We start from the raw sequence: 23468 nt of genomic DNA, 5'->3' as shown, positions 1-23468 counted from the left end.
CCTCAGTAGACCTGGCATTTTCAACCCGACCCAACCCGTTAAAATCAGTATTCAGGTGAGTGATAAACATGTCAGGTGGTTAACGGGTCAACCCGTTGATCACTCGTTAAATAACGGGTCATTTTGGGTGAACCCGCAAAACCCATTAACCACCCGTTAACCTGTTAGCGTCAGTCACTGGAAACACTCCCTGGTGCTTCTCCTGCAGCTATATCTACGACATTCAGTATGGAGACCAGTCATTCTCTGTCGAATTTTTCGGGAAGGAACTGCTGAGCTTAATGCTGACGGATATTTTTGAAGAGTTTTTGTTCAGGTGCGGCCAAAACAATCAGGGACTCTTCGGGGGTGCCGCCGGTTTGCTCGATCTCGGCAAGGATAAAATCTCCCTCGTCGAGTAATCTGCCTTAAAATACAACCGGTTATTCTCCTACTGCCTCCCTTCCAAATCCAACGGCACTGGATACCTCAGCTTCGGCAAAGGTGGCAGATCTTCCAACGCCATGAAATTCGTACCCCTCGCCGACATCTCCTGTAATACCCGAAAATTTTAAATATATGAATTGAAATATTCAAAATTATGAATATGTGAAAAGAATCAAGAATTTATATTAATTCACATGAGTTTAGTTTTAAATTAAACTAGTTATGAAGTTTGGAATTTGGAATTTGGGAAATTTATATTTTTGAATAAAGCTCGATCTCACGAACACATAGACGTAAACCGTTCGTGAAACGAAGTTATAACTAAGAAGTTATTAACATTTAGAGTCGATGATAAATTGGTAATTTTATATTTCTTTAGAAGGTCCCAGAAAATTTGGAGCCATGTGACATGCCACGTGTGTGGCTGGGATGAAAAGAAAAAAAATAAAATGGATGGTTGGGATTGAAAGAATAGAAGAGAAAGGAGAAAAGGAAGGGAGGAATAAGGGGAGATGACCAATAGGGGAAGAGAAGGAGGAGGGGAAAGGAGAGAACTGAGAAACAAAGGATCGGGACCTGGCCCTTGGTGACCCGACCCAATCGACTCCCTTAGCATTTTCCAACAGGTTTTCATCCATTTTTCTGGTGAATTGCCTCAAACCACCACTTAGAAACCCTTCCATAACCTTCCCCCTTTCTATTACACCTCAAAAATAATGAAATTTGGTCTTGAATTTGGAAAGAACACACCCGTGGATACCGATCGTTCTTGCTCAAAATCCACCAAATCTGAAATGATTTGGTTCAATAACCACCACCATGAGACTACCATGGAGGTCTAGAACAAAGCCCAAACCATGGTAGAGGCGGCGGAGCACCGGAGGTGACAATTTGAGACTACCCATTTATAGGGTTTCCGGAGGGTTTAAGGCAAATTGGAGCCTTTCCAGGCCAAATTAAACTTGGCCATAGATATAAAGTTTGCTCTACTCTTTGAGATCTTCGTTTCTGAAATTTTTGAGAATTTCATATTTATAATATATTTGATGTGAATCAATTGTTTGGACTTAATTTATGTAGTGTTAGTCACTTTAAAATGTGAAGATTATGAAATAGAATTTAGAATGTGAACTACGAATGACTTGATCCTTGTTTAGGGTACGTAGGCAATCTAACGAGATGTTAGATGCAGCCATAAAAATAAGTGAGATTAAATACTTCGAGAATAAATAATTAGAATGAGATTTGATTTATAAAGGAAGGTGGTGACAAAGTGTGAAAAGAAATAGTGCATTTGATATAGAAATTGTAATTATGGACCATGGATGGAACCAAGGCCTATAAATAAAGAAACATGTTAGGTGGTAGCTAATTAATCGAGGTAAATCGTTTGTTGAACGATTGTGCTAAGAGAACGAAGTTTGATCAATAACTTGAGTTTTATCCTTGTGCTTTGATAATCAAATGTTGTTTATAAATTTATTGTGAGGGTTCATGAAATTAAAGTGTTTAATTGGAATTAATGGTAAGTTAACTAAACAAAAGTGTAGTTCGGGCCTATCACTAATATTATTATTTCCCGAAATAAAGCAATATTTCGGGGCTGGGGCGTGACATCTCCCAATGCGTGAAATTTACAAGGCCTTCAGCAATGGCCTGGAGGATGGCAGGTGGCTCGAGCTCTTCGAACGTGTTGACGATGATTCCTTTGGACTTGGAAAGATATGAGAAAAAGGAGAGGAAGTCCCAATAAGCAAGGTCGTCTCGGTCGAGCACCGGTTCGATCATGTGTATAGCCTTCATAGGAGATTTCTGTCCGGGGAATTCGAAAATGGTGTCGGTGAGGTCCTTTGAACTCTGGGTGGTTTGTTCATGGATCTTAGGGAAATACAAAAAAGCAGCCAAAGCTGCGGCCTAGAAGAGGTCAATGATGAAGGCGCGGACGACGGTTGAAACGAAAAAAAGAAAAAAATACAATTGTTAATGGGTGAAATGGATGATACGTTAGCTTAACAGATTGAGTTTGGATGATCCGTTAAATTAATGAGTCGAGTTTCACTCGACCCGTTTACAGGTCTAGTCCTCTGTCATGGTTTTAGCAATTTTCTGGCCGAATCAAGGCTTCGAGTCCGAATTATCCATGTAGCATGAGTACCCTTAGCATGTTGAGATGAGTCACTACTACGTAACCTAGAAATTGGGAATCCAGCACGAATCAATGCTGGTAACAGTTCAACGATGAATATTTTTTTTTTTTTTTTTCAAGTACGGATAAATAAGAGAAATTAGAATTAAATGCCTCATTTTAGACTTTTTTAGATTAAACTTTTGTTACTTTTTAATTTTTTATTAAAGTGCATTCACTTTTGATTGACCCTATATTTTGAATTTAAGTGCCCTCTAAATTCATTTAAAATTAGTTTCTATGTCAAAAATTTCGTCAAAAATATTATATTTTTATGAAATCTCATCCATTTCTCAACTAAAGGATTCAACTATATCTACTCAAAGTGGAGATAAATTCATAGAATTTAATAACCAGATATATCTAAAGTATTTAAGAAATTTCAATATTTCTAAATTATTTGTAAATTTGTTTTATACATAAATTTTCTATAACTTTTTTCTTAACTACGGTAAGTATTGTGGTTAATGGTTATTTATTATTCTTTATCTTCAAATTGAAATGTACTAACTACTAACATAATTTATTTTCAAATTGAAACATACCTAGCAAAATTGAAATGTATTCACACCAAGTTAAAATGTATCCTTACTGAATTGAAACGTACCCATGTCAAATTGAAATGTACACATATTTAACTTCAAAACATACAGATATTTATTTATTTTTTATCAACAACACATCGGTGTTTGACTAATGATGATTTTATTGCAACTAAAAGTGTAAAACTTAGGATACTACTATTCACACACCCAGTTTACCTTTCACACACTCATGTTAATTTTTTATCATTTATCTTCTTCAATATATACGACCCGACGGCAGATAATTGATAGAAGTGTGATAAATAAAAATAAGTGCATGAATAGCCCTACTCAATTAAAAATAAAGTTATACGGCACATTAAATAGCGTGGCAATTGTTTGGAAAATAGAGTCCTTTTCTATAACTTAAATTGTTCCTCATTTAAAGGAAGCAGTTCAATCTGAAACTACAAATACACAAGGATGTTAAGTCAAAAGAATGACAAGGGTGACCCCATAAGCATTAATCCAGAGTGTTATTCCAGAAGTGCCAAGTTCACGCTAAACCCTAATATCAAAATCAAACAGCTGACACACCATAGACGGCACAACACAACACAACAAGGCAAAGTTTTCTGTTTTTTTAAGACAAAACAGAAGTTCTCCACCGTTGGATCTTCCAAACTCATTGGAGAATCAAATTCACTCGTCCTTGTCCACTGTTTGCCTTTCCAACAATCAGAGCCAGGGATTTGAGAGAGAGAGAGAGAGAGAGAGAGAGAGAGAGAGAGAGAGAGAGAGTGAGAGAGAGAAGAACAGAGCATCTTGTGCTGTCCATTCCATTAGACATCAAGAAAAGAAACCTTCAGAAAAAATGCAAACTTTGCTTGAGTTTCTGTCAATTCCTGATTCGGTTTCTTGTGTGTTTGCAACCTGCTTTAAGAAATGGGTAAGTCACCAAACTCAAGTCAGTCACTTGGGTTTCTTTTCCTTTTGCTTTTTCTGTTTCTCGGTTAGTTGGTTCTTATTCCTTTTTTGCTTTTCCAAGCTGCATCAAAGAATATAGGATTTTTTTTTCCTTTCTGATTTATGGTCTGTTCTTTCCTTTGAATTTGCATGAGTCAGATGAAAACTGAACCGGGTTTCCTTTCTTTTCAGTAATGGGGAATGCCAGTGGTAGCAGAGATGGTGGAGAAGGCCCTTCTCGAGTTAACAACTTTGAAGAGTACAGTGATGGATATTTAGAAGAATCCATGGCTCAGACTCCATCTCTTTTCTTCACTTCCCAAGTGAGTTCCCTTATGTTTTTCAAACTTTGAAGAATTTCATGTGTGCGTGCTTTTGCTTTTTTGGCATCAGAAAAGTTTGAAGAACAGTTTCTCAAATGGGAATCTCTATATCTTGGTTGTATTTCCTCGTTGTTTCCTTTGACACTCCTCCCTTTTTTCTGTTTATCGAGTCGCACACTTGATATATTCAACCCAAAGGCTAGAAAAACTGCAAGGAGGAGTGCAGAGAAAAGAAGAGTGCAGAAATCACTAGTCTTTCTTTTACTGTATGATCTTTTGACAATTACTAGGTAGATTTTTCAAGTTGAAGAAACAGCGGACTAAGAATATTTGTCAAAAGATAACCAGTAAAAAAACACGTAGGATTTGACATTTCATTTCACCTTAATCTAGCCACTAGTTGTTTCATCAATGTCTAAATGAAATGCACTTATGGGTGTAAATTATTTCGTTATTGACTCTATTTAGGATAAGTTGGAATTTACTCACCTGTGATATCTGGTTCAATAAAACGTCTCCTTCTGCTAAAGTTAAATATCTCTATTTTTTTTCCAAATAGAAAAATAATTGCAAGTGAATTTGTTCCATTTCAGATACTTGTCTTTCCACTGGTATTTACTGTGTTGTATAAAGGCAAACAAAGTTTTCCCTGCATAAAACACACATGAACACAGGGATGGAGCTCTCTAAATTTTATCTGCATTTGCAGTATCCTGGGGAACCTTTACCAAGACCTGCCGAGGCATTACCACAACATACAGTATTTAATCGTAATGTACACGATGAGAAATTGATGCGGGCGAAGATCTCATGGAATCACGGTGGCAGGCAAGTTGCTATCACAGGATCATGGGACAATTGGGAGACCAGGTACTAAATTGTATAGCAGTTCCATCCTTAAATTTCCAAACTTTGTTTTCTGTTTTTAGCATCATCATGCATAACTTTTATCTCCTTATATCAGGGAGCTCTTGCAGAGTATAGGCAATGATTTCTTTATCATAAAGTTGCTTCCATCAGGTCTCTACCAATACCGATTCATTGTTGACGGGTGTTTGATGTGTGCTCCAGACTTGCCTTGGGTTTACGATAATTCTGGGAGTGCCTATAATATCTTGGACTTGCAGGTAATGTTATGACTTGTAATGTGAATGGTTTCTGGTCTACAAATGATAAAACTGTTATGTCCTTGTACTAGGCCTCTTGCTCACCGCCCTTGTTTTCGTTACCTGTAGAGTTTTGCCTTTCACTTAGGATAAATACCAAAGTTTTTAGGGATGAAGTCTTAGTTTATTTGAGTGGAGATCAGCAGTCTTACGAGCAAAGGAACAGCTTTTTTATCATTTTACAATTTCGTACCAGTGAGAACTACACCGTAACTATAAAACATTGTACTCGTTCAGACCATTCAATTCACCTTGACTCACTCTCTCTTGCAGTGAATACCTAACGCAAGATTACCTACTCTGATTCTCAGCATTTTAGTGGTCAAAACTTCTACTCTACTAGAAAGCAAAATGAATCTTCTGTATCACCGTGTTGGGATTTCTACTTGCTTTTACTTGCACCACAGGATGACCTTATGAATATTCACCGAACCCCTTATGATCCTACCCTATATTTGAACCCCAAATTTACCAAAAGAGAATATGCACATAATTTCCCGATCGTATGTGGCACGTCCATTTTCTTAGGACTTGTCAGTCCATTGTCAATCCGCCTTGCTGATAACATTTCTTCTGCACTTATCAGATGAAATTTAATTTTTTTTTCCTACCTTTGCACTCTCTAGGAGTATCACTTTACTTACTTCATTCTATTATAGATCAGTTGGATTATAAAAATTGAGGAAGTCTTCATAAGTGCTTTTTTCTAAAGCTCTTTTCATGGCTAAGTGATTTCACTCCTAAAATGCTCTACACAGGAATGTATTTCAGAGTTGCCTCAGCATCTGGAAAAGTTCGAACCTCCTCCATCTCCACCTTCAAGCTACGACAACAGACTCTTAAGCGAAGATGATTTCAGTAAACCTCCGCTGGAAGTACCCCCACAACTACAAGAATCATTTCTAAACAAGCCATCATCCTCCAACAACGGTGACCAGTCATTACCAATGCCTCATCCTTCACAATTGAACCATTTGCACATACAGAACCAAATTGGCGGCGAGTTTTTTGCACTCAGCGCTACACGTAGGTTTCATACAAAGTTTGTCACAACGGTGTTATACAAGCCACTGAGAAGAACAAATCAGTAATTTTTTGTATCTTTATTTTGTGAGGAGAAAATATTTCATAGATGTAATATTGTTTAGAAGATTGCTGTGACTTACTAGGGTTGAGAAACAGTTCATGTAACCCATGAAATTTGGACGGTTTGCCAAAATGTAATGGAAGTGTTCGTTTTGTATTATGATGTGCAACTTTTAACAATTTATGCATAATCGCGACTCGATGTTTAGTTTCTATATCCTTCAACTGGACCGCGAGTCGCTACCAAATATATATCAAAAACTGCAAGTGTATTTCCCATTTACGAGCCAAGAACAGTAACAAAAGTACTCAACTGAGTCTATGATTAATATATATGACAAACTCATAACATATACCAAACAAATGGTGAAAAAGGCCGGTGCTTGTAGAATTTAATGACACGTACCATGGAAGTGGAATCCTGAAAAAAAAAAAAAAAAAAACTATGCATGCAAAACATTTGAGAACTCAAATGGTTTAAAAACTCGTGTTGCGGATTGCTGCTCCTCAGGTTGCACTTGATCGCAATCGGTTATCACCGAACTGGTACCTTAATCCAGCCATTAGCAAAACCAATGGCCAAGATTACAAAAGGGGTTGACATGCCAAATATGATGATATATGGAAGGGGGGTCATCATGGGATTTTCACCTTCCCTTTCTCCTGCTGTTTGCCAGTACCTATAAAATTGCATACAGTCAATTCCTCTTAGTTTCTTTATTTAAGCGATATTGGGAGATGGAAGATTTGAACTCGGAGCCTCGGGTGCAAGGTGAATGTTAACTGATGAAGAGTGGAAAACTTACTGCTCTGGTTCTTGTTCTCTAGTTAAGAACTTTTTCTTCCCTGATCCCTTATTGACTTCTCCATCTCCACCACCTAACACCATTGAGAGAAACTTCAAAACTTTATGAAGTTGGATAATTTACATTTAAATGTAAGTAAAATAAATGTGAGAAAGAGAGAGAGAGAGTATTTTCTTACCTAAATCTGCATGAATCTTGAAACTGTGCGGCCTCCCCTTGTGTGAAATGGAAGTGAAAGAAGAAGGATATAGTGGCGGCAACGGGGTGGAGGGGGGTAGAAATGTGGCGGTCGGAAAAAAGAGGGCTAGCTTGACAGCCATTTTTGTGAGAAGTGTGAGCTCTGTGTTGGCCGTTTCTTGAGCATCACAAATATATGTGAGTGGTTTTGGGTATGGGGTGTGGTGTGGTCACAGTGGAGACAGATGCTCAGTTGTGCATACTAACCTTATCTAACCCCCCCACCCCACCTCCAATCCATATATATATTTACATGACCAACGTGCCCCATGACCCAAGTCTCAACTTCAAGTGACCCATTTACACACAATAATTTCTCCTCACGAAGACTCGTTTGACACTACTTATATAGAAAGCATTGCTCATTAGCACATTAATTAGAACTGTTTTTTTTTTAATTAAAAACATGTTGAAATCTTTATTACAAATGCAAGTGCTACATGAAAAAGCACTTTGAAGTATTTCCCAAATACTCGTTTGTCATGGGTTTATCTAAAAAGGTTTTTATGATCTTAAAGTACTTTTAAGTTTTTTCTGCCAATTATAATCAAAAGCGTTTTAAACCTTCTACAATACACAAACAATCGCTAAAAGTAGTTCAAATAACCATGAATTGCAATCATGTATATGCATGTATGAAGATACAGTTGGAAACTTTGAACTCCAATAACCATAAAATTGCACTCGTTTGAATACATGTATGAAAGTAAACTTGGTGCTTTAGTGAGGTAACTTGTTTTTTCTTTATTTCTTTCAGAAAATTAGAGCAATAGTTTATGATCTTCCACTCAATTGTATTCAACTTACTAAGGGTTCGTTTGAAAATACTTTTAAAATGACTGAAAGCGCTTTTAGATAAAATGTTTTTAGGTTTCAAAAGAACTTGAAGTGTTTCATATGTGCTTCTTTTACGAAACATTTTAAGTGTTTTCAAAATTCACTTGCATTTTTGCTAAGGATTGATTTCAAAAATATTTTTACTACAGCTTTCAGTGATTTTAAAAGCATTTCCAAATAAATTCCGGTACTAACACTTAACCCAAAAAGAGAAAAAAATACCTAACCAATTCTACCAAGTTGACACAGCCATGGCCTAACAATTGCACACATAGTTAGTACTCATTAGTCATAAATTTGACTGGACCAAACCGAAAACCCAATTGCAATAAAGGCTCCATACCCATTTATGAAATTGTTGCGCATTTTGCAGTCAAAGCAGTCCCTTGAAGTTTCCGGCTTTTGGTTGCGACCCGGCATCTCCCTACCCAATAAAACCATACAGACCAGTTCTCAACTTTTCAAAGCCAAATGTCTTCCTTTAATTATTTGGAAATTTCCTTTCCGGTCCCCTCTCCTCCCCTTCTGTTTCTTCAAGTCGTCAGTCAACTGACAAATCAAAGCCGTCGATACCATAGACGTTTCAACCTCTGAAATCAATCTTGCTGCTCAAAGATTCCAATTTTCGGATGTGGGTTTCGTGATTTGATTCTTGCTGTCCAAGTTTTGATTTGTTCTACCAAATTTTAGTTGCAGCAGAAGGAAGCTCGGAGGTGCAGGAACTGGAAGTCGGATTTCACTCCCATGTCTGCAATTAGATCAAGTTTTGGCTGATTTGATCTGAGCACGCACAGATTGTTTTCGAGGTTTTTGACTCCTACCCTTTCGCTTGTTCCTTCTGTTCTCAAATGGGTTGGTGTTGTTTTGAAGTTTAAAGACTTGGTTGTTCTTGTTTGTGAGAATTAAAGACTTAGTTCTTTAGCTGCAAGTATTTGGCTTTCCCCTTTTTTGCATATCTGGTTTCTGAAGTCTGTGAAGATATGAATATTGTGTCTGTAACTGTTATGTGAACTGTGTTTGTTGCCATATCTGGTGTTGATTCTATGGCTATTATTAAGAAACAGCGTCTCAAGGACAAAGCGGCTTTTCGCCGTATCTTGCCATTGGTTTCGATTACATTGTTAGGGGTTTTCCTGCTGATGTTCCTCCTGAGATTTAATTCGAGTTCAAATTTTGTCACACCGCCTTCGGATGATTTTGTTGAAGTATCATCAATAAGGAGTGGTAGTCGTTCACATGTTCGACAAATACTTAGCCTCCCTAAGCAGACTGAATTGTCAGTTCAGTTGGAAAAGAGAAATCAGATGCCCCCTAGGAACTTAGATCTCTATCCAAGTCTAGCCAAGGATCATATAACTATAGTTCTTTATGTGCACAACCGGCCGCAGTATCTCAAAGTAGCTGTTGATAGTCTGTCTCGGGTTGTAGGTATAAATGAAACTTTACTAATAGTTAGTCATGATGGATTCTTTGAAGAAATGAACAAGGTTGTGGAAGGGATCAGATATTGCCAGGTGAAACAGATATTTGCTCCTTACTCGCCCCACGTCTTTCCCAATAGTTTTCCAGGGGTATCATCTACAGACTGCAAGGGAAAGGATGATGCGAAAGCGAAACACTGTAAGGGGACTCCTGATCAGTATGGAAACCACCGATCTCCAAAGATCGTGTCATTAAAGCATCATTGGTGGTGGATGATGAACACAGTGTGGGATGGATTGAAGGAGACCAAGAATCACAATGGTCATATTCTTTTCATAGAGGAGGACCATTATATTTATCCCAATGCATATCGTAATTTGCAGATACTCACGGAATTGAAGCCTCATAAATGCCCGCATTGCTATGCTGCAAACTTAGCACCGTGTAATGTGAATGCAAAAGGAGAAGGTTGGGATAGTTTGATTGCAGAGAGAATGGGAAACGTGGGATATACATTTAACCGGACTGTTTGGAGGAAAATTCACAAGAAGTCTTCAGAATTTTGTTTCTTTGATGAATACAATTGGGATATAACAATGTGGGCAACAGTCTATCCCTCATTTGGTAATCCGGTTTTCACATTACGAGGGCCTCGGACTAGTGCAGTACACTTTGGTAAGTGTGGTTTGCACCAGGGACAGGGGGAGGCAAAAGCATGTATTGACAACGGCATGGTGAACTTTGATGTGGAGGAGATAGATAGGGTTGCAAACATCAACTCGGACTGGGAAGTGCAAGTCTTTAAGAATCAGCCAGGGTACAAAGCCGGGTTCAAGGGTTGGGGAGGTTGGGGGGACAAGAGAGACCACCAATTATGCTTGAGTTTTGCTCAGATGTATCATTCATAGATAGACATTACTTCTTCACCGTCGTTTTTAACCATCTGTTGTAACTGGCAAGATCTGGATTTCGTTTTTGTTGAGTGATAGCCAATGAAATAAATAGCTGTGAGATGTTTTGTATTGCTCGATAAAAATCACAAGTTTCACTTTCTTTTCTTCCATTCTCTGCGAGGCTTATTACTTTAAGGCATCTCACACAGGAAGTATGGGTTCACAAACATGTAATTATCTGGTAGTGTGGTGGTGTGTATTCTCAAACCAACGACACGAGAAACACTTGGGTGTCATCGGAGATATATCTCCATGTTTCTACGGCGCTCATGACTTGGCGAGTGCTATAAAAACAAGAGAACAAGTCATGTTACAAATAGGGTTTTGACAAAGCAAAGATTTGTATCGTCGATTGAAAGAATGCTATGCTACGATTGTGTTAAATGCTTTATCAAGGGAAATAATTTATGCTCGCCCGTTTTGCCCTCCTGCACATCTTGTCCCGGTAGGAAAATTCACTTCCCTTTATTTAATATAAGGTTTAAGACACAAGCATTAGATCAACGTATTTGTACACTTTAATGAGTGGGAAACAAATAAAATCACTGTTCTAAAAATCTCCGCCTAGTGTTCCGATTAATGCCTAGGCATTTGAAAATTAAGAAATGGTGCTAAGGTGCCTGCTTAGACCGCCTAGACACCTGCCTAGCTTGCCCAGACCCGCCTATGTTGCGATTCACTTGGACAGAAAATAGATAAGTTTCATTTTGCATTTTAATTTTTTCAATACATTGTAAGGGACTTGTTGAATACTTAAATAAATACACATTATATGCATGTTCCCCATGTTTTCATTATGTTCCAATACTTCTTAATATATATGTCATTATATTTTACAATTTATAATAAAATTATATATATTTTAAGTATAAACAGACATTTATTTACACGAAATATAATAGATTTACTTAAATCTGCCTAGTCCACCTAGGCGCTCGCCTAGACCCTACATAGCCGCTTAAATGCTAAGTCCCAGCCCATCATCCAACTAGTGCGTAACGTCTTTTAGATACTTGAATAAAATTGATATAAGAAGGAATAAGCAATAACACTAATTGTTTTTGCCCCTTCCAAAGGGGATTTGACTTCAAGATTCTTCCTTCCTCATTAAGTGACACGTGTCAAAACCATGTTCAATTGCCATGCATTTGGGGCACTTAGGACGTTTTCAACTTTGCAAATTTGTAGCAAATTTCTACTTGGTTTCCTGAGGGAAGGACTAGTGACCACAATTGTTGGAGTCCCCACAATCACATGTTTCACTTCACATGGATTTATGAGATTTTCTCCTTTTTTTTTCCTTAAGTTTGAAATTTCGTTTTGATAAATGATAATGTTAATGGATTAAATTGTAATGTGAGAAAAAACTAAAATCGAATCCACACCTGATTGCATAAATTTGCTCTTTATATGACATATATGTTAACCCTCACACGTAAAATAATTAATCCCTTAACATTACCACTCAATGAAATTAGCTTTAATACAAATAAGTAATAAGTTTTCAGAAGCGGAAGTTCTTTATGCTGCTTTCCACTTGCAACAAGCATAGAAAAACAAATCCAATAAATCAAAAGATGCAATGATGGCTTGGCGCAGAGACTGTCGCCAACTGCTAATTCGGCCCCATATCTCCATTATTTGCTAATTTGTATTGTAATCATGATTAACACAAAAACCAAATCCCGCTAAACGCACAACAACACAGCTTGCTTAAAAGTTAATCACTTATTAAGCCGTAAAACCCAAGTCAAGTGTCCACTTTCGCAGTCAAAAAGTCCACCAGTTACTATTTTACCTAATCCCAAGTAACAAGCAAAACTACAAGGAGGAGGAGAAGATAAACAGTAAAGAAAATCACCAAATATTACCAAAAAAATCTAGTGGAAGTTAAAAGCACAAAAGCTGGAATCTTTTTGCTTATTTAATTTCTTTGTGAATCTCTCTCTCAAGGGTGAGTCCGGGGCCGCAGAACCCATGTCCGTTTTCACGTGGCTGTCTGATCCGTGCCCTGTAAATTTTGATGGTCAGTGACACTCCATCCCTCCTCTCCCACTGTTTCATCTATCCATATATATATATATATATATGCATATAAATGTTTTGGTTTGATGTGTTATCTTGTTTTGTAGTTTATTTATTGAATTCTGTGTGGTATTAAATTATCTTGGTTTGGGGATTTGAAGTTTGTGGGGGAGAGAGAGGAATTTCAACTAGTGACTGTAAAGGTACAATTTTTTTTCAGTTTTTAAACTTTTTGAAGAAGCTAGAACAATTTGAAGCTGTAAAATTAATCTGGGTTCTGGTTTTTTAGTTTGTATGGAGGTTTTGTGAAGTGTATGCTAGCAACCCACTTTGGAGATGCTCTAGGGATCATGAGGATTGTGAATTATTGACCTTTTCTGTGTAGATTGTCTTGGAGTTGCGGGAATTGGAAAAGTTTGATTGCTTTTTTGACATTGAAATGGTGGTGGGTTTCTCTCCTTTCCATTTTCGTGAAGGTTTTCGGGTCCGGGAGAGTCAAGTGAGTAGGTAATTTGGCTGTGGTTTTGGATTTTGTTTTCGGGGGTTTTGGTAACTTCTTGATTGTTTTTGGGAGCTCATAGTTTGTTATTTCAATGCAGGGGTTGTTGAATTTTGGTTATGTGGTATTGAATTACTTGATTTTCGCGGCTGGGGTTGATTGAAATTAGCTCTACTTGGGGAAGAAATAAAGAACAAATGGAGGGTGGAGAGATGTCGTCGGCGTCTTTGAACAAGATGAATAGTTCTAGAAGCAGCTCAAGTCAATCAAAAACTGGGGTTCGTTTATTTTCGCAGACGCCCATTGATGCGAAGCTTGACATAGACTTTCGAGAATCTGAACAGTTTTTTGATTACACTGCGTCAGTTGACTGCAATATCTCATGTTCCACTAGCAATGTCCCCTCCAGCACTGTATCTGCTTATCTCCGAAACATGCAGCGAGGAAGCCTTATTCAACCATTTGGTTGCTTGATTGCTGTTGATGAGAAAAACTTCACTGTTCTTGCCTATAGTGAAAATGCCCCAGAAATGTTGGACTTGGCCCCTCATGCTGTTCCAAATATCGAGCAGCAAGAAGCTTTGACTTTTGGAGCGGATGTCCAGACACTCTTTCAGTCGTCAGGTGCTGCTGCGTTGCACAAAGCAGCCCATTTTGGGGAAGTTAATCTTCTCAATCCCATATTGGTGCATTCTAAGACCTCCGGTAAGCCCTTTTATGCAATTCTACATCGAGTTGATGTTGGTTTAGTAATAGATTTGGAACCAGTAAATCCAGCTGATGTTCCAGTGACTGCTGCGGGAGCATTGAAATCTTATAAGCTTGCAGCCAAAGCCATCTCAAAATTGCAGTCCTTGCCAAGTGGGGATATATCATTGTTATGTGATGTTATAGTTAAGGAAGTTAGTGATTTGACGGGTTATGATCGCATAATGGTGTATAAATTTCATGAAGATGAACACGGGGAAGTTATCGCTGAGTGCCATCGACCTGACCTGGAACCTTATCTGGGTTTTCATTTCCCAGCCACGGATATACCTCATGCTTCTAGATTCTTATTTATGAGGAACAAGGTTAGGATGATATGTGATTGTTTAGCCCCTCCAGTTAAAGTAATCCAGGACAAGAAATTAGCTCAACCATTGAGTCTTTGTGGATCAACATTGAGATCTCCTCATGGTTGCCATGCACAGTATATGAAAAGTATGTCTTCCATTGCATCTCTTGTGATGTCTGTTACAATCAACGACGATTCTGATGAGATGGACAGTGATCAGCGGAAGGGAAGAAGAAAATTGTGGGGCTTATTGGTTTGCCATCACACAAGCCCTAGATTTGTTCCTTTCCCTTTAAGATATGCCTGTGAGTTCTTGATACAAGTTTTTGGTGTACAGATCAGCAAAGAAGTGGAGCTGGCTGCACAGTCGAGGGAGAAACATATATTAAAAATACAGACTCTGCTCTGTGACATGCTTATGAGGGATTCCCCTGTAGGGATTGTTACTCAATCGCCTAATGTGATGGACCTTGTTAAGTGTGATGGAGCTGCATTATATTACAGGAAGAAATTATGGTTGCTTGGGGTTACCCCAACAGAGGCACAAATTGAGGATATTGCTGAATGGCTTCTCAAGTACCATAGTGGGAGCACAGGCTTAACTACTGATAGCCTTATGGAGGCTGGTTATCTAGGTGCTTCAGCCCTTGGCGATGAAGTTTGCGGAATGGCTGCTATTAAGATTACCTCAAAGGATTTCCTTTTTTGGTTTCGGTCCCACACCGCAAAGGAAATCAAATGGTGTGGAGCAAAACATGATCCTGATGACAAGGACGATGGAAGAAAAATGCATCCAAGGTCATCATTCAAGGCTTTCCTGGAGGTGGTTAAGCGACGAAGCGTGCCTTGGGAAGATATTGAAATGGATGTCATCCATTCTTTACAGCTAATACTGAGAGGATCATTACCAGACGAGCCTGTGGATGATTCCAAAGTGATTGTGAAGGCTCCATCAGTTGATGATAGGATACAGAGAGTGGATGAACTTCGCATTGTCACAAATGAAATGGTTCGACTTATTGAGACAGCTGTAGTTCCCATTTTTGCTGTTGACGCGTCCGGTACTATAAATGGGTGGAATACAAAAGCATCTGAGCTAACAGGATTAGCTGTTGAGCAAGCTATTGGTATGCCGTTAGTTGATATTGTTGGAGATGATTCAATTGAAGTGGTGAAGGACATGCTCTCATTCGCATTGCAAGGTGACCCTACTATTCATCCCTTGACAATTTAAGGATACTAGATTACCTATGTAAAAGATTTTAAAATCATCACAAACCTCCCTTTTTTCTTTTCTATTGCATTTTCTGGTTTATTATATGATGATTCTTTCACTTTCCATTTGTATATAGAAATAGAAAGAAATCCATCATCCATGTCACTCCATTCTAGGTATTTTAGTTTGTAAATAGAAAAATTGACACTAGCTGCGGACTGATTTGCTGTTTCTCTAGATGATACGTAGACCAGAATAGGTGACTCGGAGATGCTCATAAATCAGAATAGTCATTGGATGTTGCTTTACCTGAAGCGTCTTTGGTGATAAATTGAACATATTGTCAAATGGATAACGGTGAATGGTTGTATAATTAGTGATATGGTGTTCTAATTGGTAAGAGCTTTTTTTTTTTTTTTTTTCTCTCTGTGATGTCCCCTTTTGTATTCCTTCAAGCTTCTGACTTCGTGAATTTTCACAAAAGTTGAACCGGATGATTCCCTTGTTGTGTTTTCTGCATGGGTTGCTCCCTGACCCACACCACTCTTTACATTAATACCCTTTGTAACTAGTAATTTGGTTTCACTCTTTACATAACCAATGCATACAAAGTTTATAAAATAAAGACGGATATGTAATAACTTAGTAGTGTGCTTTTCTTTTACCTTAAATACATTTTCCCTCATACACTTCTTGGGTTCCTTCTCCTTTGTCTAATCTGCAATTTGTCTGACGTGATTGTAAAATGGCAGGTGTGGAGAAGAAAAATGTTGAAATCAAACTGAAAACATTTGGCCATCAAGAAAGTAACAGTTTTGTAATCTTGGTGGTCAATTCATGTTGTAGCCGAGATATAAAGGAAGATGTAGTTGGGGTTTGCTTTGTAAGCCAAGATCTTACCAAAGAAAAACTGGGTATGGACAAGTATACCCGTTTGCTAGGTGATTATGTTGGGATTGTTCGGAGCCCATCTGCACTGATTCCTCCTATATTTATGACTGATGAGAATTTTCGTTGCTTGGAGTGGAATGACGCTATGCAAAAATTGTCTGGCTTGAGAAGGGAAGAAGCGGTTGATCGGATGCTCATTGGGGAAGTTTTCACTGTGAAAAATTTTGGTTGTCGTGTTAAAGGTCATGACACATTAACCAAGCTTAGCATTCTACTAAATGGGGTAATAACAGGCGAGAATGTTAGTAAATTGCATTTTGGGTTTTACGATCAGCAGGGTAATTATGTTGAAGCATTACTTTCTGCCAACAAACGAATTGATGCATTGGGAAAGATAACTGGGGTTTTGTTCTTTTTACATGTGGCTAGTCCAGAGCTTATGTATGCTATGCAGATGCAGAAAGCATCAGAGCAGGCTGCAGCTGATAGTATTAAGAAACTGGCGTATGTTCGTCAAGAAATCAAAAAGCCTCTAAGTGGGATTATGCTTGTGCATAATCTGATGGGGTCTTCTGATTTAAATGAAGAGCAGAAGCAGTTACTTAGGAAGAGAAGATTGTGTCAGGACCAATTGGCCAAGATTGTTGATGACACTGATCTCGAAAGTATCGAGGAATGGTATGTTGTTTTTTTCATTTTTCCAAATCAAGTTGTGACCCAATCAGTTTTCTTCCTTCAATATCACATTTAGATTGTAGCGCCTACTTTTATGTTTTGGACTGGCAATAAAAGAAACTTCGTAACTTGTTTTCATATTGATCCTGATTCATGAAGAAGAATAATCCCTTATTGTTTGCACTAATTTCAATTCTACTTTCAGCTACATGGAATTAAATTCTAGTGAATTTAACCTTGGGGAAACTCTGGAGGTTGTCATATATCAAGCTATGGTTTTGAGTCAGGAGCGGCAAGTGAAGGTCATCCATGACTCACCAGCCGAGGTGTCATCCATGCTCTTGTATGGAGACAATTTGAGGCTACAACAAATTCTGTCTGATTTCTTGACAAACACACTCCTTTTCACCCCTGCATCCGAAGGATCGTCCATTGTGCTCAGAGTAACCCCAAAGAAGGAACGTATAGGCATGAAAATGCACATTGTTCATCTTGAGTTCTGGTAAATCTCACTTCATATTGCTCATTATGGAACCTGCCATCTGAGCCTAAATTAAGACTGCTAACTTCAGTTGTGTGGTTAACATTGCAGTATCACTCATCCAGCACCAGGAATTCCAGACGATCTAATTCAAGAGATGTTTCACAACAGCCATCGAGTCTCAAAGGAAGGGTTAGGCCTACAAATGAGCAAGAATCTGGTGAAGATCATGAACGGCACTGTACGTTATCAGAGAGAAGCAGAGAGAGCAGCCTTTATAATACTCATAGAATTTCCGCTGGTTCACCAGATTAGCAGATAAACCTTCTGGTCTATGTATAATACACACAGAGAGGCAACACTCCCTCTTCAGTTGACTGACACTTAAACCGGCGTGGCATGTCCATAACTAAACGGCTCTATCAGTCAGCGTCTGGACCAACAATTATTCAGAGGCTGGAGGATACTAATTTTTTACTGGCAAGCTCGGTAAGCTGCAATATTAATTAGAGATTTTAGAGTGAGTAATAACGTTTTTGCTTGAAGGTCGACACCAAGATTTTTGAAGCAAATACGGATCAAGTTCAGCGGAAGACTTCCTGGGATCAATCTCTTTGCTCATCTCACTTGCATCCTCATCATTCTTTATCAAAAGTTTTCGTGTTCCCGCTCTCTCTAGCCTTACCCAACATCAAGTCGAGATTTGGAGAGGGGTGGTTTCGGATGTTTGAATAGGTCAGGTGAAGGCAGTTTGATGCTTGGAACTTATGTTAATTGCAAGTGTATATGCTAACCCTTTGTAAAAGAGAGATTCTTGTGCGCTTGATGAAATTGAACTATGCAAATGTTGTCTACGTACTTCAAATTCAACCATGCTTTTTGTTGTGGCCTGAAAGTTGGACACCATGTCGACATACTTGCACCAAGACATGAGCTTCTCCCACACAATGTTCGTGCCTTTCATCGGAACCCTTTTGTCTCCGGCAGCAACGACCAGATGAAGAAGCTCGTTACTTCCACACTGGCCTGAAAAGAAGACGTCAGTCAAATCATGAAAATCCGAAACTCGAAATCATGTCATTTTATGGTGTTTTTTACAGTACATCAATGCTTAAAATATAAAGACTTGAAAAACATTATCATAATCTGAAGTAGCACCAATTTAAAAGTCTACTTAATAAGGTTTTGTTTTCAATCAAATCTCATCAATATCAACATTTGTAACATGAAATTTTATATTTCATAAAATTTCAAAATTTCTTGTTTTTGCTCTTTTATTTTGGGTGACCGTTTAAATCGTTAGACCCAACGGTAGTGGACAGAGCGCGCGCAGTCATGGTCATGGAGCCTGAAACGAAGTTAAGAAACGGCGACTCTGTTTGAAAGTCTCAACCTTTTCCACCAAATCGCGCGAAAATCCATGAAGGAAAGCACAACCTGCGTCCTCACCAGACTATTATGTTTCGCTGCTTTCTCTCCTTCACTCCCTCTCGCTCTCACAGAAAACTTCCCCACCGTTCAAACCCTGCTCTCACAACATCCGCTGCCGCCTCCCCTGCCGTCTCAAGCCCACCGCGTGCCTCCCTTTTCTTCCAATCTCAAAACCCAACTCGCCCTTTGATCCCATTCAAGAGCTTGGCTGATCAGTACACATCATCCGAGCCGCAGATTAAAACCCAAGATTTGGATCATGCCAGCAATGGTGCATATGGGTATCTTGCTACTCGATTCAGGGACTCGCGTACCTCAAACGACGCGCAGAACTTTCATTTGCAGATTTGCAAACTTGGGTTTGCTAATGATTTGTTTTTGTGCAATACTCTTATCAATGTTTACGTCAGAAGCGGTGCTTTGGTGGAAGCAGGCATGCTGTTCGAGGAAATGCCTGACAAGAACTCGGTTACTTGGGCTTGCTTGATTTCGGGGTATACCCAGAATGGCATGCCAAATGAGGCGTGTGCCCATTTTAAACGGATGGTTTCTGGCGGTTTTTCGCCTAGTCCTTACGCTTTTGGTAGCGTTCTTCGAGCTTGCCAGGAGTCTGGTCCTAGCAAGCTTAAGTTTGGGATGCAAACACATGGGTTGATATCTAAAACGGATCATGCTTCTGATCTGGTAATGGCTAATGTGCTGATGTCAATGTATGGGAAATGTTCGGGGCCTGTTGATGATGCTTACCGGGTTTTTTGTGAGATAAAGATTAGAAATTCAATATCTTGGAACTCAATTATTTCAGTTTATTGCCAAAGAGGTGATGCAGTCTCTGCATACAAGCTTTTCTCGAGCATGCAAAAGGACTGTGCAGGTTTCAGTTTGAAACCTAATGAGTACACATTTGGTAGCTTAATAACTGCAGCTTGTTCTTTGGCTGGTTCGGGTTTGAGTTTGCTTCAGCAAATGCTGACTAGCATTAAGAAATCTGGAATTTTACAGGACTTGTACGTGGGAAGTGCTTTGGTTAGTGGATTTGCAAGGTTTGGGTTAATTGATTATGCTAGGAATATTTTTGAGCAGATGAGTCAGAGGAATGCAGTGTCAATGAACGGGTTGATGGTTGCATTGGTGAGGCAGAAGCGAGGAGAAGAAGCCACTGAAGTTTTCATGGAGATGAAGGACTTGGTTGGAACAAACCTTGATTCTCTTGTGGTTCTTTTAAGTTCTTTTCCTGAATTTTTGGTTTTGGAGGAAGGGAAAAGAAGGGGAAGAGAGGTTCATGCATACGTAATCAGGGCTGGTTTAATTTACAGAAAAGTTGCAATAGGTAATGGACTGGTTAATATGTATGCTAAATGTGGCGCTATTAATGATGCTTGCTCAGTTTTCAGGCACATGGTTGACAAAGACTTAATCTCATGGAATTCTCTAATCTCTGGTCTTGACCAGAATGAGCGTTTTGAAGATGCAGTCATGAACTTCCGAGACATGAGGAGATCAGAGTTGATGCCTTCAAATTTTACATTAATTAGTGCTTTGAGTTCATGTGCAAGCTTGGGGTGGATCATGTTGGGACAACAGATACATTGTGAAGCACTTAAATTGGGACTTGATTTCGATGTTTCAGTGTCAAATGCTCTTCTTGCATTATATTCCGACACTGGGTATCTTAGTGAATGTCGAAATATTTTCTTCTTGATGCGGGAGTATGACCAAGTGTCATGGAATTCCATAATTGGGGCTTTAGCTGGTTCAGAGGCATCAGTTTCAGAAGCTGTTCAATATTTCTTGGACATGATGCAATCTGGATGGGAGCTTAATAGAGTAACACTTTTGAGCATTCTTTCAGCAGTTTCATCTCTCTCACTTCCAGAGCTGGGCCAGCAGATTCATGCTGTAGTCTTAAAATACAATGCTATCGAGGACTGTGCTATTGAGAATGCACTAATTACATTCTATGGAAAGTGTGGAGGGATAGATGACTGTGAGAGGATATTTTCTAGAATGTCTGAGAGAAGGGATGAAATAAGTTGGAATGCCATGATTTCTGGATACATACACAATGAACTCTTGCCCAAAGCCATGGATTTGGTCTGGTTTATGATGCAAAGGGGTCAGAGATTAGACTCGTTTACCTTTGCTACCGTTCTCAGTGCTTGTGCCTCCATTGCAACATTAGAACGTGGTATGGAAGTTCATGCGTGCGGGATAAGAGCTTGTTTGGAATCTGATGTTGTAGTTGGAAGTGCACTTGTTGACTTGTACTCAAAATGTGGAAGGATTGATTATGCTTCAAGGTTCTTTGAATCAATGCCAGTGAAGAATGCATACTCTTGGAATTCACTGATATCAGGTTATGCTCGTAATGGACAGGGACAAGAAGCTCTGAGACTTTTCGCGCAAATGAAGCAACAAGGTCAGATGCCAGATCATGTTACTTTTGTCGGGGTCTTATCAGCTTGTAGCCATGCAGGAATGGTGGATGAAGGGTTTCACCATTTCGAATCCATGACCAAAGTACATGGACTAGCTCCTAGGATGGAGCACTTTTCATGTATGGTTGATCTTCTTGGCAGGGCAGGAAAACTTAATATGATAGAGGACTTCATCAACAAAATGCCAATGAAGCCTAATGTTCTTATTTGGAGGACAGTTTTAGGGGCTTGTGGCCGAGCTAGTGGTCGCAACACCGAACTAGGTAGAAGGGCTGCTGAAATGCTATTAGAGTTGGAACCCCAAAACGCTACAAACTACGTGCTTCTTGCTAACATGTATGCTTCTGGAGGGAAGTGGGATGATGTGGCCAAGGCGCGGATGGCAATGAGGAAGGCATCAGCAAAGAAGGAAGCAGGTTGTAGTTGGGTCACCATGAAGGATGGTGTTCATGTGTTTGTAGCAGGAGACAAATCACACCCGGAGAAAGATTTAATATACGATAAACTGAAGGAACTCAATGGAAAAATGAGGGATGCAGGATATGTGCCTGAAACGAAATTTGTGCTTTACGATCTTGAACAGGAGAACAAGGAAGAACTCCTGAGCTATCACAGCGAGAAGCTTGCGGTTGCATATGTTCTTACTCGCCCGTCACAGTTGCCTATAAGGATTATGAAAAACCTCCGTGTTTGTGGTGACTGCCACACCGCCTTCAAATATATATCGAAGATTGTTGGTAGGCAAATAGTATTGCGAGACTCAAACAGATTTCATCATTTTGCAGATGGCAAGTGCTCGTGCGGGGATTACTGGTAATCGACTAGTGAGTACTCGGTACTGATTGAGACTGAGCATAGTTGACAATGTAAGAGTGGGGAGTACTGCCCTTGATCAACTAAGAAGCTTCAGTTTTGGCATTTTTGTACAGTAATTTAGGATTTGTTTGTAAGTGTTTTTAAAATGACTGAAAGTATTTTTAGAGAAAATGTTGTGGGGTCCAAAAGCACTTATGTCCTTCCTGCAAAAAGCACTTAACGTCGTTTCCATAATTCATTTGCATTTTTACTAAAGATTGTCTGCAAAAACATTTTTACCAAAAGCGTTTTCAGCCATTTTAAAAACACTTCTAAACAAGTTCCTTATTGATTGGGTTAACCCTTTTGTATCAATCAAATTTTGTCTAATTTAAGGAATTTTGTGCAAGGAATTATGTGAAGCTGCTAATACCCAGCGTAGCTTTCGATAATTATGGACTTTATGCAGGGAAATTCAAGCTCTTCATGTCATCTGGTAATTTTAATTTAAGCAAATGAGAACGGAAGTAAAAAGTAGAGAGAAGTTAAATTGAAGAAAATGAGAGTGAAAATCGCAACTCTTTATTAAAGCTTGTGGTGTTTGAGTAAAAAATTTTGTAACTTAAGTGATTGAGAGCGTTATCAATTGAAATCGTGGATTAAAATATGCCTTCAAATTCTTGTTGTCGCATGACATAAGTGGTGTTCGACCCAATATACCGTGTGGCACGTGGTCTTTTAGGATGGAAAGTTTGATGCATTTGATGCATCAATCAAAAGCCAATGATAAATGTTTTGTTAAATTTAGAGACGTAAATTAACAAAATTTTAGTCAAGGTTCTAAAAAATGTTATACGGTAGTCAAAATGTTAGGTGCTAGTCAGGCGGCAGGCTGGGGTCTAGCGTCTAGATGGACTAGACGGATTTAAGTAAATCTATTATATTTTTTTTGTAAAGAAGTGTCTATTTATACTTCAAAATATAATTTCATCATAAACTACAAAATAGAATGACATATATATTATGATA

At 38.8% G+C, this 23468-nt stretch overlaps 4 protein-coding genes and 1 long non-coding RNA gene across 7 annotated transcripts; 4 read left to right on the top strand and 1 right to left on the bottom strand.

Annotated features, from left to right (window-relative positions):
* The first annotated feature begins 4278 nt into the window (after window positions 1-4278).
* LOC137738830 (SNF1-related protein kinase regulatory subunit beta-2-like) lies at window positions 4279-6753 on the top strand. Its single transcript, XM_068478303.1, has 4 exons — window positions 4279-4424; window positions 5134-5294; window positions 5389-5551; window positions 6349-6753. Exons 1-4 carry the CDS (start codon window positions 4296-4298, stop codon window positions 6679-6681), a joined length of 786 nt encoding a protein of 261 aa, XP_068334404.1. The 5' UTR covers window positions 4279-4295; the 3' UTR covers window positions 6682-6753.
* A 246-nt stretch (window positions 6754-6999) lies between these two features.
* On the bottom strand, window positions 7000-7888 carry LOC137738729 (uncharacterized). The gene is made up of 3 exons (XR_011069050.1): window positions 7661-7888; window positions 7483-7555; window positions 7000-7356 (listed from the first exon to the last, which is right to left on the bottom strand). It is a non-coding gene; the product is annotated as an uncharacterized lncRNA (long non-coding RNA).
* Window positions 7889-9035: 1147 nt separating this feature from the next.
* On the top strand, window positions 9036-11041 carry LOC137740159 (alpha-1,6-mannosyl-glycoprotein 2-beta-N-acetylglucosaminyltransferase-like). The gene has a single exon (XM_068479977.1). It carries the CDS (start codon window positions 9600-9602, stop codon window positions 10884-10886), a length of 1287 nt encoding a protein of 428 aa, XP_068336078.1. The 5' UTR covers window positions 9036-9599; the 3' UTR covers window positions 10887-11041.
* Window positions 11042-12622: 1581 nt separating this feature from the next.
* On the top strand, window positions 12623-18645 carry LOC137739829 (phytochrome C). Of its 3 annotated transcripts, none has more exons than XM_068479550.1 (6): window positions 12623-12957; window positions 13342-13455; window positions 13556-15714; window positions 16481-17297; window positions 17500-17796; window positions 17887-18645. In XM_068479550.1, exons 3-6 carry the CDS (start codon window positions 13653-13655, stop codon window positions 18095-18097), a joined length of 3387 nt encoding a protein of 1128 aa, XP_068335651.1. In that variant the 5' UTR covers window positions 12623-12957; window positions 13342-13455; window positions 13556-13652; the 3' UTR covers window positions 18098-18645. The 3 variants fall into 3 exon arrangements, with proteins under 3 accessions (XP_068335651.1, XP_068335650.1, XP_068335652.1); XM_068479549.1 differs by having other exon boundaries at window positions 13342-13463; XM_068479551.1 differs by lacking the exon at window positions 13342-13455.
* A 474-nt stretch (window positions 18646-19119) lies between these two features.
* Window positions 19120-22635, top strand: LOC137740884 (putative pentatricopeptide repeat-containing protein At5g09950). The gene has a single exon (XM_068480689.1). The coding sequence runs from the start codon at window positions 19234-19236 to the stop codon at window positions 22459-22461; it is 3228 nt and encodes a 1075-aa protein (XP_068336790.1). The 5' UTR covers window positions 19120-19233; the 3' UTR covers window positions 22462-22635.
* Window positions 22636-23468: the final 833 nt, after the last annotated feature.

The sequence above is a fragment of the Pyrus communis genome, chromosome 7 (genome assembly GCF_963583255.1).
Source record: "Pyrus communis chromosome 7, drPyrComm1.1, whole genome shotgun sequence".
Classification (NCBI taxonomy): domain Eukaryota; kingdom Viridiplantae; phylum Streptophyta; class Magnoliopsida; order Rosales; family Rosaceae; genus Pyrus; species Pyrus communis.
This window is presented reverse-complemented; position numbering and strand designations above follow the sequence as displayed.